Genomic DNA, 21,159 nt, shown 5'->3' on the forward strand with positions numbered 1-21,159 from the left:
TTCCGCAGGCAACTTGATGCTCGTTCAGCAGAGTACCCTCGATGGCAGTCACGTTTTCTTAGGTCGCGCAGAGTACTACGACCTCACTTCCCCCCAAATGCCTCTAAGATCTTGGCTCTTGCTCTGTTGGCGTCTTTGAATAGTATAGCAGTACATATTGATCATACCACTAGTTCCTCCTTTATCGGAGGCATTTTTAGAGGTTTGCTTCCAGACGATGCTGCTGAATAACTCAGAGGATAACATGCAGACTGTGAGCTTGAACACTGTTGCTAAATACGTTTTTATTCGAACTGAACTCAGAAACTTTCACTTCCAAAAGTTCCAGGAACGTGATTTGATATTCAAGGTAAAACGTGGCCTGCACAATAAACTCGAGGCCACACTTAAGCTCCGTCTTTAAGGATTGACGAGATAGCTTTATTGAGTTAATGCTCATATATGGGGAAGTCATTCTCTACTCGACATCTATCATCGTTGGGAGTCCTCATATGACTCCTGGCGCAGTTGTGTAGCGGTTAAGCGATGCTCGACTGCCCCTGCAGATGGCTGTTTCAAGAACAACCATTGGGTGCTGTTGCGGGTGAAACTCTAGCGGCGATTCATTCAACTGGCGCCGGCCACGGTGTGCAGTAGGCTCACAATCCGGTGAGCAGGTCGCCACCTCCCACGGTGGGCAAGTTGTGATGGCATCACAAGGTAACATGAGTTATTGGCCGGGCGCCACGTTCCCCATGCGTGCTCCGTCCGCTCAGGCTGCGAGGCCTCAAACGGTCGCCAACGCCCACGGCGGACAACTTTCTGACGCTAGTGTACCAACGCTCTCTCCTTAAAATGGCGACCTGGCCGCTCACTTCGTCGTTTTGAAAGCTATTCTTGAAACAACATGAACGGCGAAGGAAAACTGCGGCGCTAGAAAAGATCTAGAGAGGAGTAGCAACATTTTTGTTTTGTCGACTTCGCAAGTTTGCACTGGCGTGGGAGGTGTAGTCCCATCAATTGAGCATGAGCGTTTGGCCCGGAGTTGGTACCTGGGTCGGTGGGGAGCAAGGCAGCCTCCCACTGTTCCGCATTAGAAAAAAGAAACATGGCTCCAATCTACGGTGTGAAGGTGGACACCCAATTAGCCATTGCGACGTCACTTGTAAATTCACACACGTGGCTCTACAAAAAGCGAAATGTACTTATAATAACCTTTATTATTTCAGAACGACATTTACGACCGCTCTATAATCAATATATATATATATATATATATATATATATATATATATATATATATATATATATATATATATATACTGAGATTTTCGGTTCTAACTGTAGTGACATTCTTTTCTAAGGTTAAATCAATGCATGAACCGTGACTGGTGGTTGGTTGAGTTGCATTGGTAAAATGGTGTTTCCATTGTTCACACGCGCCTTATCATGCACCACGTGGTTTTGATGCATGCTTAGTGTTTTTTCTTAATGAAGACGAGTACTGAGCTGCACGTGTGCTGTGTGTCAAATTTCAAAAATAGACCCTTTATCATTTTTATTTTGTTTTCATTTTCTTATTTTTATTTCTATGTCCTTTTTTATTTTTATTTTGTTTTTATTCTTTCTTTACTTTTGTATTTTCATTTTATATTTTTAATGTTTAAATTTTGTGTTCTTTCTTTATTTTTTTTACATTACGACTGCTTAATGATCAGTATGATATACGATTTCTATACTGTCGGGTACTTTTCCACACGGAGTATCATTAACTTTTAGCCTGCAGTTTTTTTTGCTCACGACGCCGACGACACGAGCATTTCCTTGGACGGTAGACGTATACAGCTTCGCTGTAAGACCAAAGCCCGGTGAAGGGCTACTCTACTCCGATAAAATTTGGAGTAGAGTGGCATTTTGACCACATAGATTAAAGGAGAAGTAAAGCACGGGATATTTGTGGGTACAGTTATCGCGGGATGCGGCAAAGAGTTGGTTTGGAGTTGCGTATTAGTACTAGTGGTGGTGGTGGTGGTGGTAGTAGTAGTAGTGGTAGTAGTAGTAGTAGTAGTAGTAGTAGTAGTAGTAGTAGTAGTAGTAGTAGTAGTAGTAGTAGTAGTAGTAGTAGTAGTATCTGTGGTAGTAGTGGTAGTAGGTGGTAGTAATACTAGTAGTAGCAGAGAGAGGTCTACCCAAGCAATAGTGCATTTTGATGTAGTGGTATGTAAACATACGATCTCTCGCTGCCCGAAGAAGAGGCGGACCACAACCCGGAAGGCGAAATCTCGAGCATAATTGTGAGCCATATCGTTAACAGTACGGGATGAGTGCGCAGGGACCCAGGTACGCTTACCCTTAGTAGATAGTGAGAAGATTATGGTTCTACAAGTTTCTTAACGCTGTTTGAGAACACGTTTTCGTTTTCAGTATGCGCGGTTTGAGTAATCAAAGCCACCGGTTCGTTTTGCAGCCTGTAGGTGAACATATATATGTCGATGTCAGTAGTGGTGAGCAAGTTATGTTTTCTGCGTGTGAGACAGTTTTAAAACTTTCGTACCCCTCTTTGCGGTGCCACAGCATTGGCTGGGCTTTTTATTGCCACAATTTTCTGCGCTATCGCACTGTTTGCTTTATGAACAAAAATTCGGTTTTCTTACATCTCGCTGCATTGCGGGATTCCCCGGCTGATGGGGAAATTGTCATTCGATTATATTGTTACAGGGAAATGCTATTAAAATTTATTTACAAGTGTGGGGGGTAAGAATAAAGAGTTCCTAGCAGGGAGCACCAACACGAACAAGGAGCCTCTTCTTCTTCTTCTTCGTTTGTACTTTCACGCGAGAGGCCACTTCGTCTTCCACTGCATGCCACTTCGTCGTAACAATATCTTCTAGATACCAGTGCTTGCTGCGACACGACCGAAGTGTGCCACTTTCTAACTAAGAATGGGAAGCATAATATTTCAATAGAAAGGCCCGAATGCTGGGTTGTGATGTGGTTTTGAGTGTTTTTTTTTGATGAACGGAATAATACTTATCTTTCGGCATTGCATTACTTTTCGAAAAAGCGTCATCCTCATCGTTGCGGACATTTTCTCTTGGCTGAGTGTTTGTTGAAACAAAGTTCAATGTAAAGCTCTTAGAAGGAATTTGAAACAGCGCGTGCGCGCTGTTGACTACACACATTTAGCCCTGTCAAAATTACTCTAATACCTTGTATTTGAAGTGGCTCCTTAAGCACTGATGCTATATGCCATAACAAAATATTTTACTCAAAACGCAAAATCTCTATATAAACCACTTTTCTTTTCGGCCTTTTTGAAAAACCACTGCGCATTTCCTTGCGTTGGTTTACACTGTTGTACTTTAATATGGACGGTTCATCGGAAATAATGAAAGGCCAGGTATCAATCGTTGCGCGAGGCTGCGTTTTGCTTTGCGCATTTCACCCCGTACTTCAAAAAAGGCAACTCGTGAAAAAAGTTGTCCGATATTACAAAGAAAATCTACGTGTTAGAACGAGAAGTTAAGAATATAGCGTCAACTTTTTTTTTCAATCATAATGCACTTTTTTTTTTGCGACAGTGTAGCTGCCGGCGTAAGATGAGCACGTAATATAAAAGCTGGTGTCAAGTAGTGTTGAGGCAGATGTTTGGAACGGTCTCGAAGGATAATGCTTTTATTAGGTAAACTTCATGGTAGCGAATCGATAACATCTCCTTGAAGGCACCAGCGCACACGCGAATGACTAGCACAAACATACACTGCGTACGTGGTTTTTAAATTAAACCTAGTGTCATCTTGAGATCTCTGTCGTATTTACTGCCGAATGGTTGGCGCGCTGCCCAGGTCGATGACTAACTTCGGGGACTGGCATGAAAAACAACGTTAAGCTGGGAATATCACATAGGTAGCTCAACAAAAGCCATGAGCCGCCAGCATGCGAATAATGTGATCGACCCTGCGTATCACAAATCACCAATGCAACGACGCCCCGCCACGCACGCACCCGGCGACAGCGCCCTATTCAACACGGAGCAAGCACGAGTGTGAGGAGGACGGTAGATGGAACCAACTTTTTTTAGTTGAATTAATGCCCCGCAGACAGGGTAAACGCCCTCCCCGCCCCCTATGCCTTTCTTTATCGGCAATAATTTATAGAACTTGTTTGCGAAATTTTGAGCTGGAAAAGAAAATTCTCTCTTTCTGAGACTGACAATAAAATTTTACAAAACCTCGCGCAGATTATATCTTCTATTTGTGCCTACCTTTTGTCTGAAAGCTCTCAGAAAACAGAAAATTTGTCTACTTAAAGCTGACTGGCTTTAAACCCGCTACGTTTGAGGCGACTGAAAGAAATCTTCGCTTTATAGGTATCTAAAGAGCCAGTATATATGTGAATAAACGCACTGACTTAATATCAGGGAAAAGTGGCATCCTCTTCAGGCTGAAACTTCACGGCTGCATACGCTTTTTCTCCCCACTGAATTTCGCATTAGGTTTCAAGGTGCATTGCCATAATCTTTGAAAAAACATAAATGTCTAATAGCCATATCGGGCTTTATGAAGGTTTAAAAGAAGTATGAAGGAAGCCGCCGCCCACAACGCGAAGCTCTAATGTGAAAAGGAGCGGTAATCAAGTGCGCTGCTCCTAAGGCTTTGAAAATCAGACTTTGCAAGAGCCATAGTGCATGCGTGCTCGGATTTAAGCTTTTGTCTTCTTATCTGCTCAATTATTCGCGTACCTTCAAGCGAGCTTCTCAATCAGAAAGACAGGGTTTTGTTACAAATGTTTTGGCATCTGACGGGATGAGGAACTGAAGAAATATTTCGAATGAATACACATTGCATTACATCTGTATAGTGGTAAAACATGCCAAAGTCAACCAAAACAAGACTGCTGCACAATTTTGATTTCAGCTTAAGCCTTACAGAAAGCATTTTAAATCAGCCGTACTTAAAAAGAGGCAGGCCACTGGCTCTACATGTTTAAAGCTTCAATATTTGACATTTCATCACAATATACAAGTATGGACTATATTTTTGTTCCGAGATGTGCCCGGAATAGAATGTCATGTGCAACATACTTTCAGTAAAGGGTTCTCTTCATGTTTCCGCAGTTGATCTCTCGCTATCTCGTCGCCTCGCTGGTCGGATGTGCACCCCCTTACTTACTCTTATCTTTACTGTAAAAACTTCGCTCACCTTCGCTCACCTTATTCAACCAATTACATAACAAAATAGTTTCATATTTCGTACCAAAATAGTACTACAACCAGGAATGTTGTTTTTGAAATAGGAGATGCAAATTATGCCTACGAAACGCAAAACGGGCCCGTGTGTAGTGCGATGTCAGAGCAATGTCAGTTCATGTTAAATGTCTCCAGGTGGTCGAAATTATTCCGGCGACCTCCACTACGTCACCTTTTTCTTCCTTTCTTCTCTCACTGCCTCCTTCATCCCTTCCCTTACGGCATGGTTCGGACGTCCGCCGAGGGATGTGAGACAGTTACTGCGCGTTTGCTTTCCTCAAAACGAAGTTTCAATTTCTTTTTTTAGTACCTTACTGCAAAAACCAAATTTCAACGCTAAGGCGCCCGTGTGCTGTGCGATGTCAGTGCACGTTAAAGATCCCCAGGTGGTCGAAATTATTCCGGAGCCCTCCACTACGGCACCTATTCTTCCTTTCTTTCACTCCCTCCTTTATCCCTTCCCTTACGGCGCGGTTCAGGTGTCCAAAGATATATGAGACAGATACTGCGCCATTTCCTTTCCCCAAAAACCAATTATTATTATTATTATTATTTTGTGAGTTAGCCGAGGCGGAGAGCCTCAGTGGTTACAGCTGCTGAGCTCTAGCACGCGGGATAAAGCGGCCGCGTTAGCACAGCGTAAAGGCAGAGTTTCCCGTGTGCTGTACGATGTAAGCGAACGTAAGAGAACCCAGCCGGTAGAAATAAGTCGAGACCCCTCCATTACAGCACCTGTTGATCTGTGAAATCTTTCACTCCTTTTTTCATACCGACCTACATGACGCAGCTGAGGTGGGCACTGAAAAATGACAATTACTGTCCCTTTTCTTTCTGTTATCAATTTTCTTTTTTTATTTTTATGGTTCTTTTACTTTCAACCATGGTGAAACTTCAATAGTGCTACAAACCTTTGTGTATCATGTGGGCAAGTTGAAACGATAGATCATTTTCTCCTCTCTTGCCGGCGGTTCGCCGTTCAGAGAAAACAGTATTTGGAGGTCCCTCATTCGAGGTTAGGACCACTGTCCCTTCCAGTTATTCTTTCGTTCGGTGCGAGTGCAAAGGGATTCCCGTTAAGCAGTGTCTGCGGCTACCTTCATGATTAGATAAGTGCAACTGATCGATTACCTTGTTAGCTGTATACAAAATTTTGCCGCAGGTCCAAGAATGCTCGATTCTATTCCTGGTAATTCATATTTCTTTAATTCATTTGACTGTTCCAATTTTTATATTGATTTAGTCTTCTCACGCCTTTTTTTCCTCGCGCAAATACCTCATTGGGATTATCTACTGAACCTTGGTCAATGCCCCTGCGTGGGTATGTGCCGTGCTTACTAAGGAGAAGAAGAAGAAGAGTCGCGACGACCGTGAGGACCCCCATAGATTTGTCGTAATGTTTTCCCTTCTGCTGTAGCATGGGCTTACGGCTTGCGCTAGAATATTTACAAAGGCGAGAGCTACCCCATACACGATCTGCGCTGAAAGGGGATTGTGATCTATGACCAACCGTAGGAGGTTTTTGTTTGTCTCGAAAAGTTCATGACTCGTGCCCATTAAAGGGTATCAGCTCAGAATCCGGCGAAGGCCAAGTACTGCGCAAAAAGTGTACCTTATATTACGAATGAAAGCATCGCGGAACGCCGCAAACTTTGTCTTCCTCTTCTTTGAGTGAATCATGAGGTTGCCGTTAAAAAGTGAACACTGATCAAATTGTTTGTTTATGCAGTCGAATGTAAGTAAATAAATGGTATTTGACTCATTCATTCGTTGTGCTTACCCAACTGAAGCTTTAGAATTTGCATCCCGTCGGAGTGACTTGTGCTTGTCGGCGAATAGAACGAGGGAAACGCTACTGACGAGAATAATGGGCGCAGTGGACGTCGTGATGTCTAATCTGTAGCATATTACTTGCCATGGGATGCTCAATGTTTCTTGCACATGAGGAAGGAATACGTTTATTTATAAGTGTCATCCCGAAGGCCGGGGGCTGCTATAAGGGGAGGGGCGGAAATTCTGTAAAATGTACCATTATTTCTAATATACATTCCACAGGTAATACATGCTTAAAAGTTGAAATTTTGCACTTTGCTGACCACCTATAAATGAGGACTATATTGCATTTTTTTCTATCAGTACCGCCGAATGTGACACAAAAATCGCGACGCTTACCCTATTGTCATGTTTTGTGATACTTGAGCCGCACCAATTATAATTATATGCGCTGTTTGCACTCCTGACTCTGGTAATCAATGTAATGGGTGTGGGCATTCTAGTAATTTTTTTTGCAGCCAAAATTGAGCACTGTGGACTATACACTGCGTGCGGGCTCTATAGCGGACATTACGGTACGGCGATAAATATGAAACGAGTTCTCGCCGAATTTCGCGTTATATTGCCACGACCGGGAGGACATTTGAGCGCAAAAGTCCTTGCAGCCGCCGACGGCAACAGACGGCACAGATCACGGGACAGTAATTTCAGACTCCCAGACAATCAGTCGTAATTACGCAAGCGGTGGCCTCATCAAGAATGTTTTCCAAAGATTTCGTCATGAAGGCACCAGCTGAGAACCATATACCATGACATGGGCCCCAGGACACGCCGCACCCACCGGGATCCAAAGCACAAACGCCACAGCTCGCGCACACACTAACCGAGCGCTGGGTGACGAAGTGGGAACCCATCCAGTAATGCAAACGCGAGGATACATACTTGAGCCTCTCAGGGCCAACAGGAAGCGCTTCCCTACCCTCTATGCGAAAATTGGAAGGGACACTTAAGCTCCGCCTGAAGGAAATGACACGATAGTGTAATGGATTATTTTCCGTACATACAAAAGGTCATTCTCTACTTTGCATTCAAAATTACCTGGGACTTCTCCTACCCCACCTGGCGCTATGGTGCAGCGGTTAAGCGATGTACTACTGCCCTCCGATGGCAGCTGTTGCCAGCGATGGGCCTTGTGCAACCCAGGGTGCTCTTCCCGAGCGACCAATCATTAATTTAGCTGCCACCTGCCACGGTGGGAAGTACGTGGGAAATTTGCTCACTATCCGGTGGGCAGGTTGTGGTGACCGCAAGGTCACGCGACCTAGGTGGCCAACCTTCCTGCTAGAGTGCTCTCTGAGCACCACCTGCCGGATTCATGCTCGTGATTTTCGCTCACAAAACCAAAAACTCCATTGTCGACACTGGATTTTCGGGTGAACGGGGCCTTTAACGCTATAGTGTTACGAGCTGGTGATGCTGACGCTAAACTGCTATAGAGACAAACAGCTGTTTTCCTCAGCCTCTCGCCGGAAATATCGCTCCCATTTTTTGGTGGAACGTGCTTAGCCCCAGTTAGTGGTTACCGCAGAACTCAACACATGCGACGTTGGTAGAGACGTGAGGGTTGAGGGCCGCTCACACTAGCGAATCGCCTAATCTTTTCGCGACGAACCTTTCTGCGCAGCGTCCCAGGTTAGGGCTATGCCGCTCTCAGAATAACGAGATGTGGGCCTGATGGCTCGATCGCAACAGGTTCAGGAGCTCCGAGAAGCGCGAGTATTGCTATCAAGCAGTCTCAAACACCAGTTGCTTTCCGGTCGGTATCTTCTCAACGTGCTCTCTCTCCCTGAATGAGGACGGCCTCTCATAAGTTTCATGCTAAAAAACGTTAAAATGTGAGAGTTAAAGATGACAGGTCGTACGAAAAAAAACCCAGTCACGTGACACTGAAGGTACCGAGCGCAATGGTATTCTTCGTATTGCGCTGTTACATGTTCTAAAAACCGGCTAATCTCACTCGAGTTTCCACAGCGCAGAAAAGATGCCTCATGTACACCCAGGACCTTATGAGACCAATAGCGGCTTATCAAAACTTGATCACCTTGCGACCGCTATAAGACTGGTTCGGCACGTACATTTTGAAGCGATTTCAGAACTGCGTCGCAATGCCGAAAACTCCCGAGACGCAGCCGGTAGCAGAGCGAAACTGCCAGTGTAACGCCGGTAACAGATTTTTACAGATGTGCGCATATTGCAATAGAGTAAGGTGTCGTTACATCTCGTGGCCATCCTTGTGACGCAGTCCGAACCTATGACGTACTAAAGAGTACAGGCACCTCGCTCGAAAGGAAGGATCGATGACAAACATCAACTTTACTCTCAAGCGAAAGAAAAAGCACTGCCTGTACAAAAAAAAAAAACTAGGCCTCTGCTTGGGTCTCTTCGAACTCTCCCTCATCATCAGCTGTGGCCTCCTGGTACTGTTGGTATTCGGACACCAGGTCGTTCATGTTGGACTCTGCCTCGGTGAACTCCAACTCGTCCATGCCCTCTCCAGTGTACCAGTGCAGAAAGGCCTTGCGGCGGAACATAGCTGCACAAAAAAAAATATATATCAAGCAGGCGGGGTCACACTACATTAAATACGTCGATCCACACAATAAGCACAAACAAGCTTTAAAAAAAAACATTTGCTTTGAAGAACCATCTTCAAATCACAGACGTAGTTACCGGTAAACTGTTCGGAGATTCGCTTGAAAAGCTCTTGAATGGCTGTGCTGTTCCCAATGAAAGTAGCCGACATCTTCAGACCTCGAGGCGGTATGTCACAGACTGCAGTCTTGACGTTGTTCGGTATCCATTCCACGAACGAGCCAGAGTGCTTGTTCTGGATTTGTAGCATCTGGTCATCCACTTCCCGCATGCTCATTCGGCCTCTGAAGACTGCAGCCACTGTCAGGTAACGGCCCTGGCGGGGGTCGCAAGCAGCCATCATGTTTTTGGCATCGAACATCTGTTGCGTCAGTTCCGGCACTGTCAGAGCCCGGTACTGCTGGCTGCCTCGGGAAGTGAGCGGAGCGAAGCCAGACATAAAGAAGTGGAGGCGCGGGAAGGGCACCATGTTCACGGCCAATTTGCGAAGATCAGCATTCAGCTGTCCAGGGAACCTGAAAGAGCAGTGAAAAGCCTTGATAAATGTGTACATAAATGCCAGTATAGGAGAATTCCGATTGCGTCGTGCAGCAACATAACCATATAAAATGGCTTGATGTTGCACAGCGGGTTTATTTAGGTTATTGCATGGAATATTGCGGTATTCCGGTATTCAGAAATTTCGTGCAAACGATTTGGATGTGCTCGAGACCTATCACAAAAAATTGCACTGATTTTCTGCCTGTTCGGAGTCTATAGAATACTGGTCGGCCAATATATTCAATTATTCCGACAACTCAATTTAGGAGGTACTTCAACGGACTTTAAAGCTGCTTAGGAGGCGCGAATGTCTTGGACCACATTGTCTTGGACCACAGTCGCAATTTCATATAATTTTTTTTCCTTGACTTTTCCAAAGCGTTCGAGCGGGTGTCGCACCAAAAATTAATATACAAACACAAGTATTTAATTGGTGATGGTCCCGTCCTACAATGGATCAGCAGTTTTTGTTTGAACGTTAAAAATTTGTAAAATTCGACGGAAATACCTCCGACATTATTCCCGTTTTATCTGCTGTCCCCCAAGGATCTGTACTGGCGCATCTAATTTTTTCTATTTATTACTCATATAAGTAACGAAAATGAAGCAAAAAAGGGACTGTTTGTAGATGATTGCATTCTTTATCATAAAAGTAAACTTCAGTCTGACCAGATCAAAATAAATAGCGCTTTGCATAAAGTTTTTCAGTGGTGCCATGATTGGAGTATGGTCATTAACAAAGACAAGACTGTTTCTATGTCCATCACAAAGAAAAAAATTCCGCTTAAGTTCACTTATGGTTCTGAGCACTGCGCTACGAACTGCTAGGGAATACCGATGTATCCTTATCTCATCCGACCTGAAGTGGACAACGAACGTTCAGTATGTAGCAAATAAGACAATGAACGAACTGTTTTTTCTCAAAAGAGCCTTGGAAAACTCGCCTCCCGAAATAAAGCTTCTGGCATACACTACGCGTACCCGCCCGGTATTAGAAAATGCTAACATTACACGGTTCGCTTATACAGGCACTAGCGTAGCCGCACTGGAAAGTGTGCAGCGAAAAGCTGCGCAATTTATCTATAACCAGTACAGACCCACAGATTCACCTACTGAACTTTTGCATCGCGCAGGACTTCAGCCTTTATCTATCCGATCGAAACTGCACCGCTTGAAATTCTAGTTTCTTCTGCACAATTCATTTAAGCTTAACTCTGAAGTCTTCGTCAATATAAGCCACTCCAGAATCACCCGCCGTAAACATGCTCTCACACGTGATGATTTTTTGGTTGCAATAACACATTCTATTTTTCTTTTTTTCCGCGAGAAGTGCGCGAATGGTATGCACTTGACGCTTCAAATTGTAATGCAGCCAACCGTCCTCAAATTTTTGGAGCTTGCCGAGCGGTGTATATTGCCACAAAACTGACTAAATATTGTTAAAATGTTGGTGATATAAACTTTGTTCTCTATAACTAATTACCTCGAATTTGTTAGTTCTTGTCTTGCTTTAACTAGACCCATCCTTTTCATTGTACAACTGCTTACTGTTTAACTGTTTTATCAGGACGTTATGCATTTTTTGAAGGGCGCTCACCCCTGTAAAAACCCCGCTTGGGGTTGACAGTATATCGAAAAAAAAATGAAAATAAAAAATAAAATATAGATTATGACTAAGTGCAGTTTGAGCCATTTAAATTAATAAGAAAAAGAACCATACCGCCACCGTTACTGTATCGTGGGTATCATTTAAAACGGCCAAAATAATATGCGAAGCCATTCAGGCAAGTGCAGATGCGTTCACGCGGCTGATGGGGCCAACGCTGTCGCTCAACAACATAGCTAAGTTTCCCCCTTACCATCGAGGAGATCGAGCCTAGCTCGTCCACTTCCTGCATATATACGGCGTCTTCTAGAAATATTCGCACCTTACACGACAACCTGCCTTGTACTCGTTGCTGTAAACATTCGAAAAAATATGGCAAGGCCCTCACCATGTATGAACCGTATGTCACCTCGAATCACGCACGCCCTTTACCACGCTGCTTTCTGAAAAAAATATTGTTCATCTACGATGCAGAACTCTTGATGAAAACCCAACATAATTTAGCGTAACTGAAGAATCAAGCATATTTCTTGAATTGATTTGAATGGGCCTGCATAGTTCCTTCGACCCGACGACATCCGATGTGATGACAGCGGCAACTTCATTTACCCTCTGCCCGGTAGCGTAGTACCCCATGGCAGCGAAGTTAATTATACGATTAGACCTCTATGAATTGGAATCGTTGGCATAGATACTAATCTTGTACTACAATGAGACCAGCCACGGTACGACAACTGCCTGCCGTCCACAGGCCAGCATACTGACGCAACGCTTACAACATAATCGTCGCCATGCTAGCCTTCTACGCTGACACTGAAGCACCTGTATAGATCTGTGCAGGTCTGCAAGATATGTAACACCATCGTGCAGCCCTTCGCCACGCGGAGTGATCGTACGGATGTAACGCTGCCAGGTACCCGGTCATGCTGTAGTTTTCCTATTAGAAATTTGGTTATTTTACTGCCCAAAAAACAACTCGCTTTTCGGAGAATCTGCGTGCTTGCTAGCCTGACTGCCGACTCAGGGACAACTGCGGTGAAGGGCTGCGCGCCTGTCCCGAGACATGCACGACTTACATAGTTGTCCCCATAACAGACTGCGGGGCTGTACACCTATGCAGCTGTTTGTTTTTCGAATTTTTGACCGATGATCATATTGCGCTTGTGCCGCCGCGGTGGCACCGTGGTTATGGCGCTCAGCTGCTGGGACGAAAGACGCGGGTCCGATCCCGGCCGCGCAAGTCGAATTTCGGTGGAGGCAAAATTCTGGAGGCCTGTGTACTGCGCGATGTCAGTGCACGTCAAAGAACCCCAGGTGGTCGAAATTTCCGGAACCCTTCACTATGGCGTCTCTCATAGTCTGAGTCGTTTTGGGACGTTAAACCCTCATTATCCAAACCAAACCATATTGCGCTTGTATACACGCGGAAGCTGAGCACTCACCGAAGGCATGTGGTCACACCAGACATAGTTGCGGAGACCAAGTGGTTGAGGTCTCCGTACGTTGGAGTAGTGAGCTTCAGCGTCCGGAAGCAGATGTCATAGAGCGCCTCGTTGTCGATGCAGAAGGTCTCGTCGGTGTTCTCTACAAGCTGATGCACAGAAAGGGTAGCATTGTAGGGCTCGACGACGGTGTCCGAAACCTACAGAAAACGGCAGAAGGACCGCGATGACCAGGTGCAGGTAGGCATAAATTAAAATTATACGAAGACAAGAAAGTAAAAAGATAACATATTTGATGTAAAGCTTCGGTCACCGTTACCGTGAACACGCGAGCGAATTCTGTTCGATGTTATTCTGATACTTTCTTGCGCGATTCGAGCGATCATCACCGCTATTAAGAAACCGAAAGTAGCAGATGACGCGGTACAACAACACGCGCCGCGAAAGCGTGTAAATGACGTGGTGCACAGGAAGGACATGAACCCCTGTTCGTGTTAACGCCGATCAGCGCTGTAGCACAACTAACGTCTAAATTTGTTCTGATGGGTACTGTCACACACCTTTGGAGAGGGCACTACACTGTAGGTGTTCATGATGCGATCGGGGTACTCTTCACGGATCTTCGAGATGAGCAGTGTGCCCATGCCAGATCCAGTACCTCCGCCTAGAGAGTGGGTCAGCTGAAATCCCTGCAGGCAGTCGCAGGACTCCGCTTCCTTGCGCACGACGTCGAGCACCGAGTCCACCAGTTCGGCACCCTCGGTGTAGTGGCCCTTAGCCCAGTTGTTGCCCGCACCTCCCTGACCTGAAGAGGTAACATTGTCAGAGGCGTACACTTGTGAAAACTCTATTATGAAGCTAATCAGTACTAGAATCAGCAATTAAGGAAAGCCATGCACTGGGCGAAATGCACACAGCAGCCTGGAACGCGGAAAAAAACTAGACTTATGCTTTGTGGTGGACGTAGCGAATAAAGGGATAAGCAACGCACAACACAGTTGAAGTTAACAGCTTGTTCAAGTTTACGATAATGTTGCGTGTGAAAGAAGTTGAAAATATATGTTCACGTCTGCAAACAATTCAACAAGTCATGGCTTGTATTGTACTCGGCTACAAAACCCAATCTCTCCAGCGAGTCACTATGTAAACGGGTGACAAATGACGTGAACACCGGGGCGAGAGAACCTCCTCCTGTGCTCATATCCTGTATTATATCTGTCTGTAATCTTTTGTTTTATACCGGATGGTCCCCGCAGGGGGCCACCTCGCTTCCTTGTGTAATGCGCCACCTATCCGTTTTGCTGAGTGATGTGGTGTTGTGTGAAAGGCGGATGGAAGCTTTTGTAGCGAGAGCTACGCTAGGGTATAGCCGGCCCATTTCGGGTAAGCGTGTCTAGTCACTACTAGTTGCACCGAGCCATAGGTGTTCCGCCGCTGCGCCGCGCCGCACCTTTCCTAAAAATTCGATTTTCAAGTAGCTCTTTCGGTTTTTATTCTTTCCATCCCTCCTTTATCCCTTCCATTATGGGCCGGTTCTAGTGTCCACCGAGACACATGAGACAGTTACTGCGCCCTTTCTTTTCCTCAAAACCAAACAAAACAAGTGAGCCGCCGGCGCTCATTTGGTTCATTGGTGTTTACAACGTAGAAGCCGTTCATTTTTACGAAAGGAAACGCGCACAAGTGGCTCCCTGGGTCAGTGGACACCTCACTTTCGCTTTCGTGTAACGTGGCGGTGGCATCCAAGTGCAAAAACTTAGTTTGGATTAGTTCAGTTAATCCAGGGTATACAAAGCGAAAGGTGTCGGCGTTCACTGTGTTCTTCGGCGTTGAAAATTTTCAAGACGGCATTGGCTTTGAACAAAGGAAGGGCGCATAACTGGCTGCCTGGGTATGCGCGCGCCGCATTCGTGCTTTGACGCATGTGGCAATGGTGAGAGAGAGGTGTGGCCTGAATGCAATAGTGCTGACAGCGTTGTGTCTGACATGCGGCAGTGAAGCAATGGCTAGGCCGCAGCGTTCGTTTGGTTATCAATATCTCGCGATCAACCATTAATTGCATGCCACCTCCCAGGGTGGCAGGGAGGGCGCGCTGCCCATACAATGTGGGGAACGCATTCAAAGCAGTCTTTTGCAGTAGACACCAAAGCCACGTACATGAAAGCGAGATTTAGGTCTCCACTAACCCACGGAGCCGGCTGTGCGCCGTGGTGGCTCAGGGGTTAGGGCGCTCGGCTACTGATCCGGAGCTCTGGAGCACTAGGGCATATAATCAGGCTTGCGATGATTATATCCCCACTAGATGCATGCGAATGTCCGGACCCCGCAGAGTATCTGTTACGGGTCCAAATGGACTTATTTTTGGAAATGTGGCGGAGAGTTTGAAGGATGCTTCACTCCCGCCATCGGTTGGCCCGGTATTGCACTACCTCCGGGATCGGCCTTGTCTTTAGCGCGTCTTAACTATCCTGTCATTCTATCCCATCTTTCAACTCTCCTACTATCTGGCACGTGGTAGCGATTGTGGCTCGGCTAGAGCCAGTGAGCAGGTCTGTGCACTTTCCTTTTCTTTCCTCCTGGCAACAACAGACAGACAGACAGATCCGGAGCTCCCGGGTTCGAACCCGACCGCGGCGGCTGCGTTTTTATGGTAGAAAAACGCTAAGGCGCCCGTGTGCTGTGAGAGGTCAGTGCACGTTAAAGATCCCCAGGTGGTCGAAATTATTCCGGAGCCCTCCACTACGGCACCTCTTTCTTCATTTCTTCTGTCACTCCCTCGCTTACTCCTTCCCTTACGACGCGGTTCGGGTCGCCAACGATATACGAGACGGATACTGCGCTATTTTCTTTCCCCAAAAATCAATTATTTTTATTATTACGCCTATCCTTTCGTGAAAATGAACGGTCTTTTCAAAGTTGTCAACGCCAATGAACTATGAACACCGTCGGCTGACTAGTTTTGTTTGGTTTATGAGGAAAGGAATTGGCTCAGTATCCGTCTCGCATATCTCGGTGGACACCCGAACCGCGCCGTAAAGGAAGGGGGTAAAGGAGACAGGGAAAGAAGAAAGAGAAAACTCAAAATTGAAAGTTGGATTTTGAGGAAAGGCGTGGCACTGCGCAGCGGCGCAACACATGTGGCTCGGTGCTACTAGCGGCGCAAGCACAGTAGTGACTGGGAGCAAACGAGAGAGAGAAATATACGCGGTGTGGCGCGCGTTGTGACGTTATGTGCTTCCTCGGAGCACCGCCATGGCGAAATCGCAAGTTTGCGGCCAGTAAAGGTTTCGTTTTAAAACCCCCTTTGATTGCCTTTCGCACTTTGAAATGCAGCGCGTCCACCCTGCCTCTGTCTCAGGTGGCAGTTGATGATCGCGAGAGGTTGATCACCCAATGAACGCTGCAGCCTATTGCTGCAGTGCCACGTGTCGACCACGAAGTGCTAATGTATGCAGCCCACATCTCTTCACCATCGTCACGTACCTCGAAGGGCGAGCGAAGCGTCCACTGACCCGCGGAGCCAGTTTACGCACTTCTTTAAGCGTCTATAACGGTGTCAACGCCAAAGAACACATTGAACGCAGACAGCTTTTGCATTGTATATCCTCGATTAATGGAGCTAAGAATAATTAGTTTTTGGGGAAAGGAAATGGCGCAGTATCTGTCTCATATATCGGCGGACACCTGAACTGTGCCGTAAGGGCAAGGGATAAAGGCAGGAGTGAAAGAAGAAAGGAAGAAAGAGGGTGCCGTATTGGAGGGCTCTGGAATAATTTCGATCACCTGGGGATCTTTAACGTGCATTGACATCGCACAGCGGCAGTGCGAGAAAAAAGGGAGGCTTCCTTGATGACCTTTAAGGATTGGCTACAAGTGCTACTTAAGGAGTTACCAGTAAATCTGTAAAAAATAACATGTTTCATAAATGTACATATATGCAAGCTGTCCTCAAAATGTTTACCTCAATACCGCACTTGTGGCCTAGTGGTTTGAGCAACCGCCTCGCATGCGGGAATTCGAGGGTTCGGTCCCCAGGGCCGCTGGGTACCCACCAGTGATATAATAGGCACAATCTTCCTCTTGCCTGACGCTCGGATTTTCTAGAGTGAAATGCTTCGGAAATGGGTCTCTGACCCCATCTTACGTTTTATTTTCATTTTATTTTTGAAATGGCGCATGTGTTGCCTCTCTCGTTGTATGCTCTTTTCACGGCACACTATATTCTTGATGAACCGCCAAGCTTGCGTCTCAATCTTGGTGGACTAGGTTTCGCAAGGAATTAATGAGAATGCCCATAGATCAAACTCGAAATACTTGATTCCGTGGCTGTATTAAACTGACTGCCACTCGGACTGGATTATAATCAGCGAGGATTCGCTGTGCGTACAGAGATGTGCGCACAAATTTAGCCAGTTGTGCGCTTTTAAGATTAGTCTATACTGTGCGCTCTTGTGGGTGTGTTTATGTAGTAGGTTTTAAGCCGAGCAGCCCCTTACCGAACACAAAGTTGTCCGGCCGGAAGAGTTGTCCAAAGGGTCCCGAGCGGACGGCGTCCATGGTTCCCGGCTCCAGGTCAACCAGGATGGCCCGAGGCACGTATTTACCTCCTCAATGAAAAAAACAAAACAAATATCACTTAGGGGCAACAAACATACCGTACAGTTATTACAAGTACCCGCGTCACAACAAAGCCAGTTATAGAAGCAATGAAAATAGAGCGCGCCAACTGAAGATGTCATAGCAAAATAAAAGCGGCACTACTGGGACCTTGCGCCACCTCCCGGTTTTTAAATAGCAGATCCAATTATATTTAATCACAGATTTCAATAACTTTCAGCAGAAAAACACAAGCTGAAATGTTGATAGATAATTTGAGATGGATCAAAATGCTGTTACTACATTAAAGTCCTGTTGCAACTCCTCTTGCGATTCTGTTCCGTATTACGAAACTTACAGTGTAGTATATGGGATTAATTTTCCGAATACTGTACATGGGCTGTGATCAACGCGGTAGTGCAGGCCTCTGGATAAATTTGCACCACCTGGGGTTGATTTACGCGCAATAAGATCGCAGAACACACGGGTCTTTAGAATCTCGCCTCCATAGAAATGCGTCTACCGAATCATGGATTTCATGATCAAGCCCCTTCCAAATGAAGCACAGCGGCGGTATTATTAGCAAACATAGTTAAAAACGCCTTACAAACTCACTGCAGCAAGAGGAAACGTTGGAGAGGGGAGACTTACTATGTCCTCGTCAAACCTGACGAGGGAATTCAGAACTCGGGTTTGAACCCGACCGCGGCGGTTGCGTTTTTATCGAGGCAAAACGCTAAGGCGCCTGTGTGCTGTGCGATATCAGTGCACGTTAAAGATGCACAGGTGGTCGAAATTCTTCCGGAGCCCTCTACTACGGCACCTCTCTCTTCCTTTCTTCTTTCACTCCCTCCTTTATCCCTTCCCTTACGGCGCGGTTGAGGTGTCCGCCGATATATGAGACACACTGCGCCATTTCCTTTCCCCAAAAACCAATTATTATTATTCAGAACTCATTCTGGTTGTTAACATTCATTGCCTATGAAAAAAAAAAGCCTTTGATAAAGAACCTTCAAACTAATCCCTGCGGGACTTCTGGCAATGCAACCTGAAAAGCTGCAATGGCCTAACATAACATGCCGCAAGCAGAAGAGGCCACTAGACGTTGCGCTGTGATCTAACTAAAAATGCGCGATCGGTTGTACCATTTAAAGCTCAAAGATCAAAGGCCTGCCGTTGAAGAAGCTCCATTGAGAGTCCAGATAACAGCTTAACACCACAAACTGCGCTGTTAAGACAGGACCGAGAATATGAGACACCCATACACACAGCATTCGGTTTGTCTTTCGCTTGCTGTTTTTCTTGAAGGCATCTGCCAACCGACCCGGCAAATTTCCGTAATGCTTAGCAGCGCGAAACAGCCGCAAGGCAAGTTCAACGCGACGGGCAAGCTTCAAAGTGAAATGATCAACCGAAATACTGCCAGACGCGTACCGGAGGCCTCATTGTAGTAGACATTGATGCGCTCCAACTGGAGGTCCGAATCGCCATGGTACGCCCCGCTTGGATCGATGCCGTGCTCATCAGAAATCACCTCCCAAAACTGCAGATGGGAAAAGATATCAGTAATCAGAGTGGCGTCACATCGCGCAGTGGCGACAGTCAAAGCATATTTACAGGCTGGAATTCACAGCGAAAGCAACATAACTGCTACAGTTACACTTGTCAACTGGTGTTTGTACTCAACTCGTCAACTGCCATCGATTCTCACGCGTCATGCATTTTGCTGATGGCGGAAAGCCGGCAGGACCTAAGACCACTTGAGGCCTTTGAATTACGTCATACGCGAAAACTAGGTCATACGAAAAAAAATTCCGGCAAAGAATTCTCGCCGATCGCTTTGCGGCAGTCATTTGCCATAAGACTGTTCCATGTCACCTCTCCGCCAAGACCGATTGTCTCGAATTTTCTTCCAACCGGCAATAACGTCTGAGCTATATGGCATAAAACAACAAAAATATTATAACGCTCTCAAAGTGCGAGCAGTAATTAAAAGGTCAGAGCGAGAACAGCGGTCAGGAATAAGAGATTTGATGCGCATTAGGGCATATTATTGTCCCACGCAAAGAGGCCACAACTAAAAACTAAAGCAGTAAGTCTGCAAAAAGCCGCGACTGCTTCACAGGTAATTACTTTCGCCCGTATCCTGAAACGAGATTCTTGAACGCGGCGTTTAGGACGAAACGTAATCGCCAACGTAAAACGCGCCGGGACAGGCACTGGGACCGAATGGCTATCGCGATCCTTTGAGCCGTGAAATAACCCACAAGGTGGTAGAGGTGGCTTACCTTCGCCCCAATCTGGTTGCCACACTGGCCTGTCTGGATGTGCACTATCTCGCGCATGTTGAATGCCACTCCGAGACTCAGCTGTCAAGATGCCGACTGGCTGCTCGGGTCAAGGGTCCACTTATTCGTAGCCTTGCGCCGCATCAACGCTCACTTCTTCCTCAACAGTACATGCTCCTATGTGTACGCGTGTCAACTCAATAGCACCTAAGAAAGTGCCACAGCCTGTTGCTGCCATGGTAAATGCGTTTCTGAGCTCATATATAAGACCTTCAGTTCACGTACCGGATGCCGTGCAAAGGATATGCGCCGTACAACGCGTACTATTTCTCGTTTCGGAAGGCATCCGACCAAACGGGGTTCTCTCAACTGACTGCAGGGGCAAACTCGGCTTCTTCTGCTTTCATTTCTCGGTGCTCGAAATCAGTTTCACTCGAAGGAACTCCGCGTGCATTCTTGAGCATCTTTTTTCATTTTTGTAACTTTTCGACTCGTGCACGTGCGGTCGGTTCTAAAATTTGAATCTAACCGAAAGATTGCAAGACTTTGATTCATCATCATCATCAGCAGCAGCAGCAGCCTGACTGTAGCCCCCAGAGGTTGGAGACCTTAGTCCATGGCCTCATTAGTTTTTCCAATCGGGTTTGCCTGGTCGATCAGTCTGCGCTGGTCATCCTGGTGTGTGCTCTCGTAACAGCGGTTTCCCATTGGGAGGGAGGGGTTGGGTGTGGATATGGGAGGTTGGGTTGGGGGTTTGGATAGGTTATTATCATCACCGTCGTCATCAGCCTGACTACGCCCACTGCAAGGCAAAGGCTTCTCCCATGCCTCTCCAATTATTCCTGTCCTTTGCCAGCTGCGCCCACCTTATGCCTGCAAACTTAATCTCATTCGCCCACCTAAACTTCTGCCAAACGTTGCCAGGTTGAGACTGGGTGGTTATGTGCCAATATATGCCTGGTGAGCAGCAAGCTATTAACACAGACAATTTGCGCAGAATTTGTTCATTCTGGCAGTGATTTTACTAGGTATAATGTT

General features: G+C 46.2%; 1 protein-coding gene across 2 annotated transcripts; it reads right to left on the minus strand.

Moving 5' to 3' along the window:
• Positions 1–9,351: 9,351 nt before the first annotated feature.
• Positions 9,352–20,475, minus strand: LOC144097356 (tubulin beta-4 chain-like). Of its 2 annotated transcripts, none has more exons than XM_077630095.1 (7): positions 20,122–20,475; positions 19,268–19,376; positions 17,734–17,841; positions 13,798–14,042; positions 13,238–13,437; positions 9,728–10,164; positions 9,352–9,590 (listed from the first exon to the last, which is right to left on the minus strand). In XM_077630095.1, exons 1-7 carry the CDS (start codon positions 20,176–20,178, stop codon positions 9,418–9,420), a joined length of 1,329 nt encoding a protein of 442 aa, XP_077486221.1. In that variant the 5' UTR covers positions 20,179–20,475; the 3' UTR covers positions 9,352–9,417. The 2 variants fall into 2 exon arrangements, with proteins under 2 accessions (XP_077486221.1, XP_077486220.1); XM_077630094.1 differs by having other exon boundaries at positions 17,734–17,844.
• Positions 20,476–21,159: the final 684 nt, after the last annotated feature.

The sequence above is a fragment of the Amblyomma americanum genome, chromosome 7 (assembly GCF_052857255.1).
Source record: "Amblyomma americanum isolate KBUSLIRL-KWMA chromosome 7, ASM5285725v1, whole genome shotgun sequence".
In the NCBI taxonomy this organism is placed as follows: domain Eukaryota; kingdom Metazoa; phylum Arthropoda; class Arachnida; order Ixodida; family Ixodidae; genus Amblyomma; species Amblyomma americanum.

Excerpts from the sequence above, each read along its gene's own strand:
- LOC144097356 (XM_077630094.1), bottom strand. The coding sequence starts at position 20,178 with ATGCGCGAGATAGTGCACATCCAGACAGGCCAGTGTGGCAACCAGATT. Across the intron at positions 14,043-17,733 it reads GCCGGACAACTTTGTGTTCG|GTCAGGGAGGTGCGGGCAAC; the intron begins GTAAGGGGCTGC and ends TTACCTCTTCAG. Across the intron at positions 13,438-13,797 it reads GTGTAGTGCCCTCTCCAAAG|GTTTCGGACACCGTCGTCGA; the intron begins GTGTGTGACAGT and ends CGTTTTCTGTAG.